At 36.1% G+C, this 19,673-nt stretch overlaps 1 protein-coding gene across 1 annotated transcript; it reads right to left on the minus strand.

The window, feature by feature from the left end:
* Positions 1-2,969: 2,969 nt before the first annotated feature.
* Positions 2,970-6,172, minus strand: lbx2 (ladybird homeobox 2). Its single transcript, XM_058798398.1, has 2 exons — positions 5,518-6,172; positions 2,970-4,008 (listed from the first exon to the last, which is right to left on the minus strand). Exons 1-2 carry the CDS (start codon positions 5,843-5,845, stop codon positions 3,563-3,565), a joined length of 774 nt encoding a protein of 257 aa, XP_058654381.1. The 5' UTR covers positions 5,846-6,172; the 3' UTR covers positions 2,970-3,562.
* Between the last annotated feature and the right edge of the window lie 13,501 nt (positions 6,173-19,673).

The following is a 19,673-nucleotide window of genomic DNA, read 5'->3' on the forward strand; positions in this document are numbered from 1 at the left end:
TAAAATCGAAATGAAGACGGTAATTTTTATTTAGATCGCCAGTGTTTTAAGAAATGAACCACTAGGGTGCAGTGTTGCTCTTCAAGAGAACCTTACTAACACCGATCTCCTTCAGTCACCTCACGATGACTTTATTAGGATCATCTCAAGGCATTTTTCATCTCGGAATACATTATATGTTGAGGTCTGAAGATACAATGCAAACCAGGCAGAATGTCTAGTAGAATCGCAGTAGCCTACTAGTAAAAACTTGCTTTTATAAAACTCATCATACCATCATAATGACGGGAAAGTAATTCTGCTGTAACTGTTGTGATTGAAAAACGCTTTAAATGTCTCGAGAAAAGAAAATATAGCCTACTGTCAGACATAAAAATCAATAGATGTTCTGTTGATCAATATAATTTTGGGGAAATGCTCGGGTAGGCTATGTTTAAGCCACGTAAATTTCTTCTCATTTTATTATTTGCCAGATACATTTTACATTTTTTATCTTCAACAGGTAATCTTTGTAGGCTACAATGTCGTGTTTTTTTTTTCTTTCTAAAAACAAACAAACAAACAAACAAACATATTTTACAACTTTTTTCTCCGCGTATTTGTTCTTTAGACCAAATAGCTAAGACCAAATTTATTTTACCACAATAAATTCGTTCAGATTTACAGATGACTTTGGCTAATTATTTTGCTGGTCAAACATGTAGGCCTACAATAATGTTACTTTGTGCCATTTTGTTAACAAATTGTAGAATTATCGCAATAAGAATAGTAGGCTATTTTTTTCCTCTTGTATTGCATTAAATCATCTAGAATACAATCATGTTATGCATTAAAACACACGACTCTGCTCCGCTCTGCTTTCATTGAATATTTTTTAAGTAAATGCAGTAGCCTGTTATGTACATTTTCGTAATTAGGCATATATGCCTACTTTATTTTAAATGAAACATAGGCTACATAGGCCTATATTTTACATACGCATATAAATATAACCATTGAAGGAAACGAAATAAAATGTAACACGTCATTTGTACAGGCCTCTAATATAATTTAGACTTTTTTTTCTTTTCTTTTTTTCCCCCCGCGATTGCATAAAAAAAAGCTACAATAGCCTAAACGTCGAAAACTGATAAAAAACAGATTCAAGCGCATGGCTAAATGTTTGATTTTATTCGTTTTTTTCCTTTATAGTAACTAGGATAATAATCTTAAACAAATGTTTAACGAATGTAGCCTAAAGATGATGATGATGTTAAATAACATTCAATAATAATGAAGTGGGCTACGTTTCTGTAAGCATTAATTGATTTATTATTATTATTAGGCTGTTATTACTATTTCTGGCATTCGTTTTTCATATTGAGTTTTTCCATTATTAAGACTTTAAATGAAAACAGTACAGGCTAATTATTTTAATATGGACTTGTTAGTAACATATGTTACAAAGCACACACTGCGTTTCCATACGCCTGTCCGTGTGCAAATCCACTAAAAACTATGTTTTACCGCCTTTTACGTTAATGAAAAGTTTAACTCTGTAGGCTACATTTTTTGAAGAAATTCTATTTAGCACGGCGAATCTGTCTGTCTAAAGTGAAACACTGATCTATCGTCCAAGGGACCTTTCAGAGCTCTTAACGTGCTTGGATATGTTAGCTCGAATATTTTCACACTGTGAAATCACGGCTTTCAGTCGTCATAGTCCAACCGCATTCATATTCATATACCATCAAATTCCAGTCACCTCGACTCTCGCTAAGAACCCGAAGCATTTGAGCTATTGTGCGGACTTCAATCGCAGCAGAAAACACAAAACAGCACGAGAATGTGCCGCTGCCTCGACAGCTCTGAGAACTCCGGCTCTCTGGTCAGTCTTTCCACAAAGCGCTCATAAAAATCTACTTGACTTTTCAACCCCAACTATTCCAAGCGATTAGGCCAATTGTACTTCCATCTTCTCGCTGCCCCAAAACTGCTGCCTTGATCTGCTCACAACTGACACAAATGGGCCGAAAGAAATTCGGCAGACCAGGATGCAACAATCCTCCCCATTTCCACCGGCTTCCTATTGAGATTTATTCATTAGGAACCGCATGCAAATCATCTGCTATTCATGGGCGTTTTTAACACACGGGCACAGATGTGGGGTATTATTTGGGCTCGACCGACTGAAACTGTTATTGCGCACTCAAAGGCGGGTTAACCTAATCAATCATGTTGACTAGTTTGTGTTAGAGAAGATTCATAAACCATATGGCGCGAGGAGGAAAGCAAGCTTTATGCTGTCCTCGTGACAATGTGAGAGGGGGAACCTTGTTCAATTGTCCTAATTAAGCATCAAGAACTTAACACACACAAACACTCTTCTTAACACACACAATGGAACGATGTGTAAAAGTGCTCTGCCTCTGTCAGCTGTTTAACTCCACGAGAGCGTGCCATAAAATCATTTGCATAAAATAAAACATTTTATGCATGGCAGCTTATCCTTATTACACTGTAAAAATCATGCTACTAAAATAGTAGGCCTAAACTTAAATTTAATCGCTGCCTTAAAATTTTAGGTGGTCCTAAACGTTTCCGAAACCGTTTTCAACCACTTTGCAATTAAATTACCGATGAAAAATAAAATAAATAAATAATGGATAAAAAAAGAGAGAATGATTTGTGGTGGAAAAAATGTTTTTTTTTTTTGGCATAATTATGTATAGGCCTATAAAAAAATAAAATAAAATAACGTGTCGGTAAAAATAAATATAAAATAACAAAAATAACATTTGTCGATATCTTGCAAAGACAATTAGATTTCCTATATCCACAGGGTTTATAGGGAGATTATTATTTTATGATTCAGCTCAGCATGTGCATAATTAAACTCTGACTCAAGGTAAGGAAACATTGTGAAATTACATATACCCTTTATTTACATAAATGAGGATTAAATAGAATGTTACAATAAATTTAACGAGTTAGATGCATCATAACTTGTTATATATATACACAACCTTGCCCTTGCATTGTTTTGGACATACATTTAGTTTTTTGTAATAATTTGTTAATAATGCCAGTAGGAAATGTGCAAGGAACTGGGATATATAATGTAAAACTTTGGGAAATGAGTCTTGACAATTGCAATGTAGAAACAAAATTGAATAAATTCACTTTCTGATGACTTCTGAAATCATTTATAAATATATAATTCTATTCAGCTGAGAATTTAATTGAAAATCACTTTTGGCATAGAGTTTCTACAGCGGTCATAAATGTGTTGAACGGTGTAAACAATTGCACACGTTTCCTTCGAAAATCGAGAAATAAAGCTTAAAATGTACATACACATGTTGCAGTCTTGATACTGTACCATTTATCTCTAAGCATTTCTCAGATCTTATGAAAACGTATTCCTTAAACCATGTCTTCGATCTGGACATCAGAACGTAGAGGTCCTTTCAATAAATTAAAAATAAGGGAGACACAAAACTTTCCTTGCATTTCAAGTTCTTCCGCAGAGTCCGTGCAAAAGTTGTGAAAAATGCCCTTCTCTGAAAACAAGGGCCTGCTTTTAATCGTCCACCTCGATTTCCTCGTCCTCCTCTGAGAACTCGTCTGTGGTTTGGCCTCTGGACGAGGACGGGGACTGTGGAAAGGCTCTTGGGGAAAGGCTGGGAGAAATGGGCCCCGAGCCACCGTGAGGGTCTTCCACGTCCTCCATGGACACCAGTTTCTGCAATGCCTGTGGCGGGATTTTCTTGAGAGACTCCACATCTGCCTTCATCTCCTCCAGGTCTCTCTTGAGCTTGGCTCGTCGGTTCTGGAACCAGGTGATGACCTGCGCGTTGGTCAGACCCAGCTGCTGTGCGATCTGGTCTCTGTCGGCCGGTGACAGGTATTTCTGGTACAAAAAGCGCTTTTCCAGCTCGTAGATCTGGTGGTTGGTGAAGGCCGTGCGGGACTTCCGTCGTTTTTTGGAGGCCTGTCTTTGGCCGAAGGCGTTGAGATGTTCGCGACCTTTAAATGGAAAGAAAGGAGAGTTGACTTCCAGGAACACATGACAGGAATAACGCAGGTGGCGTGTGTGGGTCACAATTCAGAATAACTTTCATCAGTAAGTCATTCCCAGACACTGTAAAGCTAATGCTCATTCAGTAAACTGAAATATGAACCTACAGCAAAATGCAGTTTAATTTCCCTTTATTTAAATGCACATTAACTATTGATTTGTGAAGCATTCTTCTTGAAGGTTATTTGGAAGCTCTTCGATGGTCCTATTTTTGGCTGTACATGGTTCTTGAGTGGATATTTGGTTCTCTGGAGACTAAAAAGTCTTTAATGTTACATTATAGGTTCTTTAGATCAGTGTTTTGGATTCTAGGATCTTTCAAGAACCATAGCAGACAGTAAATGTTTTGCAGAACTTAAAAAGGTTCTCCTTTGGAATCGGGCTGCAAAATCCTGTTTGGTTCAAATTAGAACCTTTATTTTTAAGAGTGTACACACTGTTGTGTTATGTGATAGGCCGCAGTTGTTCATTCCAGCTGCATAACAGCTGTTCTTGAAAAGAGGGGGAGAAACTTTCCAAAACATCTGAACTATTGATTGCCAAGTAAATTCGAAATATTTGATGTGTTAATCAAGCAGCCTATCACGCCACAGAACTGGCCTCAATCTTATTACAAGCGACCTTAACCGTTAGCGTGACCCACTAAGACAGTTCTGCAATGTCAACACGAACGTCACGATCGAGGACTGTTTTCAGTAAATGTGTCCAGTGAACATGAATGATATCTTTCTCTTTAACATTCTTGTAAAGGCACGGTGCGTTCTATCATGCTAAGCTGTATTTCTGAAAACAAAGGTTTGGAACATTTTTGAGATCTACAAAGAACTTGGTTCAAACCATTATTTACTGGCATTTTAAAGTATCGTGAACCAGCTTACTGATATGTTAACCCCCAAAGAACAATTTAGCAACTCAAAAGCCCAATAGGCCTATAATGAAAATTATTATTGATAACAAGAGGGAGTTTATTTTGCTTGACAATCGAAGAATCTTTCATTTTTTGAGGGGTAGGTGACATTCCTGAAATACTGACAGTCACACTCGAGGAATCACTGACATTTATATATATATATTAAATAAACTAAAAAAAACGGAGCAATTTAATATCTGAAAATGTGTATAACAAAAATAGGCGGGGATGAAACAAGATGGTAAAATTTAACATTAAAAAATGTATTAAGAAATATATTAATATGATAAATAGGCCTATGTGTATTTATATATAGGCTACTTTATATTATTTGCATATAAAATATAATATGCATATAAAATAGCCTATGCATTCGACATCAGTTGTAAAATCCACATATAGCCTATAATCGCTATTCGCTACCGCTAACACACTTCCAAAAGTGCCACTAACTTCAATTTGCGCGTTTAATACTCGAAGATTAATTCGTAAACACAATCCGAATGTAAAACAACAAACCCCTGAAAAAAAAGACTAAACATTTTACCTTCTGCAGCTTGTATAACGCTGACTTCCAGCCCCTTAAATGTTTTGCTCGCCAGCTCCTCCAGAGCGCATAACGGCGAGGACGGAGCGCTGATCCCGTTCCGAGACGCGCTCGAGCCGGTCACTTTTTCCAGCACGCGCGGAGGGCACTGACTACCGACGGACTTCTTGACGGAGGGTTTATTTAAGATGTCCTCAATGCTGAACGGGGTGAGAGGCTTGTTGGAGTTGGCCGGAGGTGGGAGTTGGTCCAAGGGACCCCGCCGCCTCTCCTCGCCGCTGGACTGCAAAACGGAGCCTGCCTTCATGTCTTTAGAGCTGGAGGTCATCTCAGTCCCAAGCAACTATTTCGAATAGAAGTCACCTAGTTCGCTCAATCTTGTTTATGCATACAAACGCCTGGTCTATTCCTTTTTCTTTAAACAGAATCGTTGTTCTTCCTCAGTCTGAAGTGGCTCTCCAAAAGCACCATGCTTCAGGCGTCACAGCCACCCGAACTTTAGTCCTCATATGCGGCTCCAGTCTTCTCTGAGCTGCTCCATGAAGATCTTCAGCATGTGTAGCCGTGTCTCAAGGAGGCTCAAAACAGCAAGCAACCGCTAACGAGTTCTTGTTGATTGCTTTTGTGAAGTTCAATTAGAGAAACACTACACTACTTGCTGACCCGCTGCTCCGTCTTAAAGGGCCAGACCATAATAATGAATTGGACCGAGAATAGGAGGAGTTTCCCCCTGAAGTTTAAAGAGAGGGGAGATGGCTCGGGATGTTTATGCATCTGTTGATGCATCCCACTCCCACTTAGGGCAAACCACGTGCTCCACCATACCTCCCTGAAAAGGGAGAGTGCTCTCATTAACACCAGTACTAGACTTCTCTATATGTCAACGTGTCTGCGGATCTATCTTCAGTTTCAGAATAATAAAAACAACAAAGTATACTGTAAAGTACAAATAAAACAATAAAATAAACATTCGACAAGGCATTAATGAACATTTAGAATACAAGGGCTGTCCATAGCGGAACAACATGGGAAAGACTACTGTAATATCAAGATTATTGCAGTTTTGGAGGCTGTTATGACAGCATGATTTTCATCTCGTGTAGGCTATCTGCTGTCATACGAGATCAGAATGCAAGACATGTCATTGTTTCAGTCCTATAAAAAATATATAGGCTATATTTTTGGCTTGATTGCAAAACTGCATAGGCAAAGCGGCTCAGATGTGGATAACAATTATGTATTGTTAAAAATAAATATACAGTATTTTTATATAGCTTTCAGTGTTGGTTTTGCCAATAGCATCGACTTGTTTTTTTTTTTTTTTTTTTACAAGCAGTTGTTTTAAGCTTTTAGAATGTATACATTTTGCTGGTGGGACATTTTTTATTAATTCTTAATGTAGCAGAAATTTAGCAAAGGCATAATATCCTAATAGCCTAAAGCAGAATTGACTAGTGTGATTTGTTTTAAAGGGTGATTTTTTAAATAGGAGTTCCACATTTTAATATTCTAAATAGTATTAGAATTTATGAGAAGGTTTAAATTTAAGCTGAGGACAACTAGAGAACCAGCATGAAATATGTCCGTGACATCTCAGTCAGTGCAGCACAGTGCCATTCTATGAATTTGTGAAAATGCACGTGGGTAAAGAACAGAGAGCAGCAGACTTACAGCAGTGCTGTTCTCACCCGCTCCGCGTCGGACTTTATTTCAGATGATGCTCGTGGGACACGCGCAGTGAGCCTGCTATGAAGATGCAGGTAAGAAGAAATCGTGTTCTTGCTTTAGGAAAACACGAAATAGAAGAGAACAATGACTGGTGTAATGATACTTGACCTAAAAAAAAGATCAACAAAATAAAAACATTTTCCAGACATTCTTGCACCGCATTTCGTGATTTCTTTGTGCAACAGTGAACTACTTATGCGAGATTTTTTTTCCAGCTTGCTTTTTAACAAAAGTAGAATATATATATATATATGTGAAGAGTTCAGATGCAAAAGCCTCTAAGTGCCGTCTGAAATTTTCTTCTAAAATTGGCATTTTTATCAGGCTCTTATGTTTATGTTCAGTTATTTCACTTTAATGACAATGAAAAGAACATATTAATTCCCATTAAAGTGAAATTACTGAACCTACACAAAAATGCCAATTTTAGAAGAAACTTTCAGACGGCACTTAGAGGCTTTTGCATCTGAACTCTTCATATATATATATAGCCTATATATAGTTGTATATAACGGCTATTAGGCTATTAAGATTTTCATTTTTATGATCTACTCACGAATATTTTAAACAACATTCAGATGTAGCCTATTCGCTTTTGATATTTTTGCTGTTTGGTTTATTTCTAAAAAAAAAAAAAAAAAAAAAATCTGCACAAAAATCATTTGGTATTTCGTCACAGATAGGCTTATTTCGCTAAACAATACAACAGTACCAAACAAAGGTAATTTTCTCTTAAACCTCGCTGAGGCCTTTAGACTAGTGAATATTTAGGTGGTCTCCCCATAAATGTAAAACATTGGGCAATAAACAAGTGGCGATGCTGACATCTGATAATATTTAACAGGGTTTCAATAATCGATTAGGGTGATAGATGTCTCTCTTACACGAGTCATTGGCGATGTATGGCCAGTTCGCAGGAATATCGCATTGTCTGTGCCAAGAGCACCATATGGTGACATCCGTACAGGGACTGAAACGAGCCAAACAGCTCACGAGCAGTAAAACAGCACGACATTCTATTAGAGCGGGTCCAGAACGCTCGACGTGGGCGACACGGAGCCAAACTATAATAGAATATTTTACGGCAAATGAGCAACAATGCACTGAACAAATGTATCTAACCAGACTACACACAACATGCTAATGAGTCTACAGTAATGTCACACCCTTGCAGTTTATATATATATATATATATATATATATGTATATATATATATATATATATATATATATATATATATATATATATATATATATATGAATGAATGAATGAGTGAGTGAATGAATGAATTATGCATTTATATAGCGCTTTATTGTGTATTGCTGTACACCCAAAGCGCTTTACAATATTTCCATGCACACAAAATACACCAAAGCAATTGTAAATTTCATTTAAGTGACATTTTCGGTTTCTAGATATTTTTATGAATTAAATTCAATGGAAGAGAATATATATATATATATATATAGAGAGAGAGAGAGAGAGAGAGATATATAATGTAAGTCTTCAAGGAAGTTGAATGAGCTTATTGTAAAAAAAAAAAAAAAAAGTTAAATGCGCAATAATAATAATAATAATAACAACAACAATAAACTATTATTATTAGTCCAGTCGGGTTTCAAATGTCCTTAACAAATTGGTTCACCTCAGAATGTCAGGTCAGAGGAAAGCTGCTAAACCTATTAAATGATACATGGGTATTAATGTAATGTGGAAGGATAGGATTTCTGATCGGGAGAATGATGCCCTTCAGCGCCAACAATAGCACATTCGCATTACCCCACGGAGGGCGGGTAGAGAAACCGAAGCTGAACATGGTGTTACATTTCTCTCAAATGCGCGAGCATTATTAGTTCTAAAGATAATCCCGTCATCTCTCTTCTCCAAAACCGCTCTGAGAGGATCCGGACGGTCTCAAGCGGAGCAGCGCTAATTCGAAAGGTTTTCTTTGGCCTAATTTAAACGTTAATTAGAAACAGAACACCTGACATCATCAATCATCACAGCTTTAAGCGGAGCGGGGTTTTATTTTCGCCCAACCAGTCCCTGCGTCACTTCCCTCAGCAGAGACGCCTATGGAGGTGGCAGCGATCTGGAAACATTTACTCAGGATAATGCTACTGTGCACGAGATTACATTAAATATATATTTTATATATATTGGAAACGTGCAACGATAGAATAAAATTGACAGAATTATATTATAGAATAAAACATGATTCCATAATAAAATGCAACAAGAAGAAATTTCAATAGTAGCCTATAGAATAAAACGTTGTTTTTTTTCTTCAGGTTTATTATTTTTATTTTTTACCTTTTTTTTTGTGTGCAAATAAAAGTATGAAATGCAATATTAAATGTAAATAACAAATATCATTTTAAAACAGAATATGCAAAGGATTGATTATTGTATACACTATTAAATACATCACACGTGTAATATTAAAATATGCTAAATAAATTTGATCTTGGGAGAAGATTAGCTTCTTTTAAGTTAAGTTTTTCTCCTTATTTTTTTATTTTTTATAAAATAAAATAAACATTTTATTTTATTTTTTTAAGAATTACAGAAACACTGAATTGTCTGATTCCTTAACAGATTTAGTCTTCAATTTAAACGATTAGATTTCATTTTAATAGCCATCAAAAAAATGAAAGCTCAGCTGTTGACTGAGATATTAAATGGGCACTTCTCATAAAATATCACAGTAACACCTCAAATGTCTCCGCTGCACTGCACTTTAAGATAGGCTCGTTTCTGCTAACATTGCTCGCTTCTCTCTCACCCAAACAGCTGTACTAACTACTATATAAACATGATACGGGGACATACGCATTAACGTGGAGCCAAGCGGTGACATTTGACTGTGATGAACCTATCGGGTGTGTTGTGTAGCGAGGTGTTACTCTGGCTCTGTGCCGTTTATTTCCCAAATACCCTCTTGGCATAGTTTGATCCCACGTGCATTGAAATCTATATAAATATGAAAAGATACTATTTTTATTAAAATATATAAAGGAATTTACTCTAAAATTCAGAATTATAATGTCAAATAAATCCTGATATATGTTCTGGTCGGTTTAAATTAAGAAGTAAGAATGAGGTCAATGGTCTCGTGTCTATGAAGCTGTAAATTCAAGCAGTGTGATTGACACGTTCTTTCTTTATAGCTATTGAGCTGTAAACCAATCATGTCGACGTTTGGTTGCTCTCAACAAAACAACACCACAAAAACGGCCAGTACAAGCGCACATCAGCTATTAGGCCTCCAATATGATCCTTATGATCAAAGCATAACAGTACGTATATAGCATATAGCCTATTATGTGCATAATATTAACAACACGCACTCTCAAATAAAATAATAGACTATGTGCAGCTGTTATTGCCGTTTAATACTCGGAAAAAGTACTAAAGCTGTGACTGGGGCAGTACCTTTTCAAAAGTGCACTTTTGTTCCTTATTTACGCCCAAAGTGACTGATTTGTACTTTTTTTTCCTGAGTGTACAATATATATATAAATATATATATAATAAATTCTAATTCAAAACGACAAATATATCGCGTTACACTGGAAATCGGTAACTTTTGTGATGTGCCCCAGTTTTTTGATTATTTAATTTATGATTTATTTTGGATTATTTAATATATTATCCATTTCGGATTATTTAATTTAAACTAAGGTTAAAATTAGTTGCAGAAGCGCAGGGCTTTTGGTGGATGTAATGAGCTAATCGATGTAGTCATGAGTGTTAATTGTGTTTAATAATGTCATATCGATGAGTGTTTCGTCCAATTTGACAAGCTCAAGTCAATTAAGGAGCAGTAAAATCGGAAATCTATTATGGTGAGGCGCGTGCACATTTGATGGTCACAGGTTAATTGCGCGCGCAGGTTGATGGCTGGCGGCGCAGTGAAGGTGTCCAAACAGCTCTCATTATTACCGAGGCACCTCTCTCTAAAAACAATATAATCAAAGCGTCAGAGTCGCCTGCTGTTTTACATCCTATGTTGCTTTTGATGGTGTCATGTTCAGCGGTATTTAGTACCTGTTGATGTTTTCTCTTTCTGTGGATGACAAATGCCCCGGCTCCCCAAAGCGCACGCACCCTCCCCAACAGCCACAAACCCCGGACAAACGGACGCGCGGATCAAAGGCTCGGACCCCACCAAAGCAGTGTTGCACCCCGCCAGCGCGCCACTGGGGTCGGGCCCAGATCATAAAAAGGGCCGTGAGGGGCACGACTCCTGGAGGGGATTATGGAGCTTTTCGCCGTGAGTTCCGAAAAAGAGCAGCGAAGGTGTGAACAGGAGGAAATGGATTCGTCCTCGCTGATAAACGCAGTTATTTGGATAGATCGGCAAGGCGTGGGAATTCGATGGAGGTCACTGCTCTTCACCAAACAGAGGTGCAATAAATCATTTCACTAACTTACGTTTTTGTAAGCACACATACACAAAGTATAGATGCTGCAGTGTAGCCTACATAACAAAATAATAACGAATATACATCCAGACAATAAAACCGCTTCTACTGTTACCTCATGCTCTTTGGTTTGTCCAATTACAAGAGTTATTTTTGCATGTCACATCAATTTTAACATAGAGACATTCTCATTCCCTCTCCACTGAACCCCTCCAACCCTCTCTCTCCTCACCTGAATGAACGGTTGACACCCCAACACACTTCACTGATGGACACGCGCAATTACGCACATCTGCTTCTGAGCGTCCAATGAGCGGAAGCCAAAACAGAGCTGATATGTGTTCCAGTCCATGGCACTGCCACTGTGCCACGCTGCCAGAGCCATCCATGTGTGAAGAGTCATTTGAGCTCGTAAAATTTCGTTTTCAGAAACACTGAATGCATGGAATGGATAAAACATTTGAAAACACTTTTGCACGTCGATATAATTAATCACAATAACACTAACAGTGTGTAACTGCAAGCGGTTCTACAACATGATTACATATTAAACACACGTTCATTATTATTAATCATGTTGTACAGAGAAAGTACGCGTATTTGAGTAGGCTATGTAGGTATGTATATATAGTATGTAGTAAACCTATGCATCTACTGTTTTAAATGAGTAAAATTGACAAATAATTTGTTTATTTGCAAATGAACAAAATAAGAAGGAACGACGTGAATTAATTTATTCAAACTTATACTTCATAAACAAATAGACATTAATTATTATTATTATTATTATTACTCATATGGATAATAGTGATCACAAATGTGTAGTAAACTGAAAAAAGAAACAGTAAACTGTATAGTTTTTTTAAGACAAAAATATTGTTAAAAATATGAAATTTTCGACGACAATCGATTATATCACGCGTCTGTTTTTTTCTCATTTAATCTGAAGCAAGCAAACGTAATCGCTCTCTCTCTCTCTCTCTCTCTCTCTCTCTCTCTCATACACACGTACCTGTCTGTTGTGGATGTGTAATGGATTTTGGCCTTTGAGCGCGGCATCACGTGAGGTGATGCAAAACCACGGAACAATGATCAAAGGGATGCAAGCTGATGATCCAACACTGGCACCACACACACACACACACACACACAAACACACGCACGCACACACTCACGCACGCACGCACGCACGCACACACACATTAATGGATAAAGATGCTTTGGCCTTTTTGATTAGGCCTCTGAACAGAGAAACAAATCATTATTTATACTGAGGTAGCATATTCTTAATAACACTTAATAGTATATATATTTTTTTAATTATTTAATCATTTATTTTAAATGGTGGACGCATTATGCAAAATAATATGTAAATAAATGTGGGTCATTGACAAATTAGTATTTTCGAAACGACAAAAAGGAGAAATCTTTAAAAAGAAATCTAGTATAGAACACGTTTGGTATAAGTTTTAAGAAATGTAATATTTGTATTAAAGTTGGTTTCATAATAAAAAAAAAGTAAAGGGTACTATTTTCTGGGGAAAAAAAGATTGAATAAATCCATTAATAAAATTATTATTCTAATTTCCTTGCTCCATCTTAATCATTAGTTGATAAAAAATAATAAATCATATTTTACAAAGAAACGTTTAACAAAACATGCCTTTTAATAAAATTGTTAAAAAAATATAGTTTTAAAAATATAATCATTTTAAGTTTTTTTTTTTCTTGTCACATGGCAACGAAATTGTTTCATGCACGTATACGGTTTACCATATTGACGCTGATTTGGTGAACAAAAAGGAGAAAGAAAATTAATAATCTTAAATTAATATTGAATTTTTTATTATTTTAGTTTAGTATTTTAATACATTTAATAATTCACCAACTAGACATTTTTGCCAAAAAATATAAAAATCACATAAAAATCAGAAACTGAAAACATGGGTAACACTTTATTTTAAGGTGTCCTTATTACACGTACTTACTATTGTAATAACAATAAATTATGCATAATTACATGCAAATAAGTAACCCTAAGCCACACCCTAATCCTAACCCTAACCATACAGTAAGTACCTGTAGTCAATTAATATTACCCAGTACTTAAATATTACACTGTAACAAGGACACCTTAAAATAAATGTTAAATGACTCTTTTAAAATGTTAAAAGAGGTGTCATTTTCTGTATGAAATGCATTTTAAACGTATTTTAAGTAACTTAATAGATAACATATTTACGAATTTGCATTTGAGATGAAGAGATCTATTGTATGACACTATGTCGTGCTGAATGCTCTCTGGAATGGAAATAACTGATCATCAGCTGATTATGGCGCGTGTAACCGGAGGAGCAACATCAGCCACGATTTATGTAGTTCCCTGAGAAGCACCATGCGCTTTTTAAAGAGGGATTTAATTTGGAGTGCACTCCGGGTGCATATCAGCGCTTATGAAGATAAATGCTATCACTAGAGCACACTGTTCCGTGGGAACTACAGCAGAATCAATCACCGCAGTTCTGGCCGCAACCACTTGGGCGCCTAATGGAGAAGATGGAGGGAGGTGGAGTGAATCATCTCATCAGAAATCCCAGGAGGACCAAAGGGCAAGGTTTAAAGTTGGATTTGTCAAATGCACAACATGCACAGCATACAGCTCAGCTTGTTGACAATGAATTGTGTCAACATGGAAGCTTGCTATATTACACAAAAACATACATAAGTTCCATATTCTGTAAAGGAAGTGGTAGTAAATAAATAAGTAAATAAATATTGTTTTCCAAGTTATCAACTGGCAGACAACCAGTTAAGTGAATTAAAAGGTGATTCACACTATATAAAGAGTCAATGGCATCATTTTTTTTGTCTGGATGTACTGAATTATTCAAATATTCATTAAAATGCAGTTCAAACAAAAATGACCTTAATACACCTCTGATGATGATGATGATGATGATGAGCATGTTTTCAATTTCAATAAAAGTAATTTTGATTTATATCTAGAGAAAAAGTCCAGAAAAATGTGGTGTGGAGCCACATTAAATATTTATGCTCTTAAATGATCTTTAATAATTAGTATTATTATTTTACATTTTTATCATTATTTATTAAATAAATAAGCAACAAAGCTATACTTCTTTAAAATATCAATAATATTTGAAATAAATCTATTTAGCAAGAAAACCGTAAAAAATGTCATTAAAAATAATGAATGAATAAATGAATAAATGTGTGTGTAATATATACATGTATAATATGTATACACTCAAGTATATTCAACGTATAAGGAAAGTATTAACTAGATTATTAACTAGATGCTTATTAGCATGCATATTATTATTATTATTAATCCTAACAACGTAATAATTACCTTACTAACTATTAACAGCCTAAGAAACACATTAGGAGTTTATCGAGGCCATAGTTAATAGTGAGAATTGGTCCCCAAACTAAAGGGTTAATTAACTATTAATAAATAAAGTATTAATAAACTGAAAAAAAGTATATTTGTAAATGTATGAAACCACTATGACTACAGAAAATTTCATCTCGAAGAACTTGCCAATTGTTTTAAAGGTTTTTTAAAAGATTATTTCTTTTTTATCATCCTTATTTGTCATTACCGCATACACAATTATATATAACATGGACAATATAATGTTAAATTTTACCTAAAATAATACATGTCATAATGGGCCATGCATGTAATACACTGCAGAGCAGAAACATACAGTGAAGATTAGTGTTTTCTAAAGTGTGTGTGGAGATGGGAGTGTGATGAATGTGCATCCGTGTTACATTTTACAAGAAGAGTGTCTGTGCGTTCACAAATAAATACTGTTTATAACGTGTGTGGTGAAGCACCTCTCCGGAGAGGTGTAGTTTCTCGTAGCCGAAGCGCATAAGGGTTTGATTAAGCTGTGATCAGCTCCTGCCCTCTGCAGCTCCACTCCTCTCCGAAAGTGCAATGAGGAAATAGCTCGTCTGGTCGCTGACAGAGCCCCGGTTTTTCTGTAAAGATAAATGACCCAAAGTATTAAAGTTTAACACTTTGACAAAACCCACCTGATCTGGAGGATTAATGCAATGAAAAATCCATCTGTGCTCGAATCCGTGGAGAGTAATGGCCTCACGCTGGGAAGGTCAAACAATATTTAGGATAAGTACATATCCAGTATATAGAGCTGAACTTTCCCAAGGCTCACACACTTAAATGACACCTACACACACACTCATATGGAGGAATAGTTGTCAAAGGACAGTGGGTACATTATTCTTCGTCAGCATGCATTGCCAGTTGTGCTTTAAAAGTAATGCACACCTATTATTAATGCATCCAAATGAATAAGTTAGTGTTCATTTAACTCTCATGCTCTGTTGAAAATGACTGTATGGGTTCCCAGAGACCTCAGTGCATATGTAACAGAAACCCTCGTTTGAAATTAACTTCTTATTTTACCTTTAAATGAAATGGTTGTCTGCATTAGTCAAAACCCGGTAGGCAAATCATATTAAAGCTTTAACAAACAGAAATGTGACTGTTATCCAATATTACAACATTGTTTGGGGGTCATTTCTCATCCAATTAGGAAAAGTCCGACACTTAAAACCTAATGTTTTTGAGCCATTAAAATGGTCTTTAGTCTCTTAGACCATTGAAGGCTAAATAACAAAATAGCACACAACCAGTCCAGACCTGATTATGCACAAGGCATCGGGAAGACTAGGGCTGCGTATATCCCAGATGGATCCCATAAATAGAGTCCAATTGGAAATGGCAGATAAACGGCGCTGTCAGAGAGGACAAAAAGATAATTTTTCAAAACATCCCAGAGAAACAGATCCAACCAAACCTTCATTACCCCTCTGGTTTTGGACGAAACAGAAACTATTCACTCCCTGGAAGTAAGTCATCTTATGGAGGAAAAAGAGCTTGTCCCCCGTGGAACATTCCTCATGGAACACAGGAGGGGACTACTAAAAAAAAAAGTCATGAAAGAAAAGAAAGTGTGTCATACGGGAAGATTTCAGATTAGCAAAACTATAAGTCTAAGTTTCTAATTCTAATCTATCTGTATATCTGTATATCTATCTGTCTGTCTATCTATCTATCTATCTATCTGTCTATGCATTTCTCAAAGCACCTTTGTCAGTGATCATGTGACAATAATAAACATTTATATAACAATTGTTTATATTTTTCTCTTGCAAAATTTTTCCAAGATTCAAAAAAAAGAAAAAAAAAAAAAAGAAAGAAAGAATAACAAACCAGGGAATTGAAGCTGAGACAGAGATGTGTAATCGGAAAAAATGCAGAGTGAAAAAACTGGGAAAGGTCTCGGCCCTCAGTCCTGCCATAACTTACAGTGTCCTTGTCGCCCATAAATATCAGAAATAGGCTCACACTCAAGCCCATTCACAAGCAGCACTGTTTGTGTGTGTATCCCAGGGGCCCGGGGTCAACGTACACACACACACAGAATTAGCCTTCAGCTGTATACCGTCCGCTCTCAGGTAATGGAAAGGGAGGTAACGTACAATGAGAAACACAAATTCGGCCAATCGTTCTGCTGACGGCAGCTGTTAACTTACCGCTGATATTTATTGCTGCACGTTTTGAAGCATGTGTGTTTTGGTGTGCTCACTTCATCCTTTTAAGCGTTCTGGATTTGTTTTTGGTGGAGAAAAAGATAAATAATTGGAGATGACAGTGCTTAAGGAGGAACTAAACCTCTACAGTAAATTTGTCAGAAAACAAGGCTTTCAACTCAAGGCTACAGGCTCCTCGGGTGGATAAGCAGAGGAGAACTGCCGATCTATTTAAAATCATATAGTCTAGAGCAGTCGATTCCATTGTGAACAATGCTTTTCACATGGTATTATATTAATCGAACAGAATTTATACAGAATACAAAAGTGGTGTTTTTTCTGTGCGGAATGCCAGTATGATGCATGAGCGTTTTTGAGCATTTCTGTTTGGTTGCCAAGTTGCCAAGTCCCAACTCTTTTAACTATCGTCTATAGGATTTTTAATCATCTCCCAAGTTAAAATTGTTATTATTTGAGGTGCCATTGTAGCACAAACAAAAGGTTACTTTACAATAGTTATCCATTAAAACACCAATAATTAATAATATTTTGGGATTTTTGGGTAAGAAAAAATGCACATTCACTTAGATTTAAGATTTTTTTTTTTTTTGAGAAATATTTTTTTCCTGCAAAGATGCATCAACTTGATAAAAAATTACAGCAAAGGCATTTATTTTAAAAGATTTCTTTTTCGTATAAATGCTGTTCTGTCTAACCATCATAGATTCCTGTTTTCAAAATCGATAATAATAATAAATGTTTCTTGAGTAGCAAATCAGCTAATTAGAATAATTTTGACACTGAAGACTGGAGTAATGATGCTGAAAATTCAGCTTTGCATCACCGACATAAATGACATTTTAGAATACATTCACATAGAAATGATTATTTATTTATTTATTTTTAATTGTAATAAAATTTCACAATATTGCTGTTTTTACTGTATTTGTGATCACATAAATGCAGCCTTGGTGAGCATCTGCAAAACAACTTACCCCAAATTTTTGAAAGATGGTTTATATCATTGCGTTTGACTATTTCGGTTCATGCACAGAAATTTGTGCACAGTGCATGATCAGCATTCTATAATTGTGATTAAAAAATAATTATCAGTAGTCTCAAACATTTATTCAAAACTGCTGTGTTCGGTTTTTTGCCTCATACTGAAATTAGCAACAGCTGTTATGAAAAAAGAAGAAAAAAAAAAGATCAGGGTGACAAAAATAGCATCTGTTTTTAACAAAGCCTTAAATAACAAGGATGTGCATTAAATCAAAACCTAACTAATAGAAAAAAAAAAAAAGGCCAGATCAGCTCAGCTCTTTAAGGCATTTGATGGCTCTTTTGTTTAACTCCTCTAAACAATGACGTTTTATGGTCTTTGCAGAGAAAACCCCAAACCTACAGCCAGTTTGGCAACAACAGCATTCCTATCAACATGAAAAAGTCTTTTAACTCCACCTAAATCTCAGAGGCTGAGATCTACAGGGCTGTTGTGTGTGTTAATAAACTCTCTGCTCACCCAGCGAGAAGAAGCCGGGTCCGATCTGCCCATCTCCAGCGACACCCACAATACGGTGGCCGAGATTAAACGGTATGGAAACGAACGGGGACAAAACCCATCAGCGTGTCACGGAGGCAGCCGGTATTGTATCTATATGTATTGAACAGCAGAGCCGTCAGGACTGCTGGCACAGTCATTCATCACAAACAAAGCGGGTTCTGTCAGTAACACAATACTGAATACGTCAGTAGCGCTGCTCTCTGACAACCAGGACACCAGCAGCAGACCGGCGGAGGAACATTCACATGTTTTAGCCTCTCACTTCTTTTACCGTCTCTCTTCTCTGAGCCTCTTGTCTGCTTGTTCTTTTCCTCTGCCCTCCATCTCTACAAGCAGGACCTTAAGTATCTCCTAGAAAAAAAGGAAGAGTTGTTTAATGATGCAATTTATCACCACATTTAACAGTTTTAGACTCTTTGTTTTAGGGTTTACTATAGGTTCTCATGCACTAGGCCCCTCCAATATAGATTCAAGTCAAAGAATCCAAATCTGATGCCACTAATAACCAGTTTTAAACTACAGATGCACATTTGAAACATCGATATAAATGTAAATGCCTTACTCAAAATTAGTAAATTTTTATGGCCATTTGCATTAGAATTGTGAAATGTTATCCAGTGATCTGAATTCAGTCCGAATTGTTCTAGAGCGTTCACACTAGAAACAGTGTAATAATTTTGCCAACATTAAAATAACCTGTGTATTGTACTTTGAAATTTATTTTATGTGGTAACAAACAAATTAACAGTTTTTTTTCTTCCAAGAAATTTTTTTACTGAATAAACCTAATATGTTGGGTTACACCAAATATTTGAAGAGTTAGATCAAGTAGAAATAGTTTAAG

The sequence above is a fragment of the Onychostoma macrolepis genome, chromosome 14, assembly GCF_012432095.1.
Source record: "Onychostoma macrolepis isolate SWU-2019 chromosome 14, ASM1243209v1, whole genome shotgun sequence".
In the NCBI taxonomy this organism is placed as follows: Eukaryota; Metazoa; Chordata; class Actinopteri; order Cypriniformes; family Cyprinidae; genus Onychostoma; species Onychostoma macrolepis.

Coding starts and splice junctions, on each gene's coding strand:
- lbx2 (XM_058798398.1), bottom strand. CDS start 5,845: ATGACCTCCAGCTCTAAAGACATGAAGGCAGGCTCCGTTTTGCAGTCC. Junction 4,009..5,517: donor CGTTATACAAGCTGCAGAAG/GTAAAATGTTTA, acceptor TTCCATTTAAAG/GTCGCGAACATCTCAACGCC.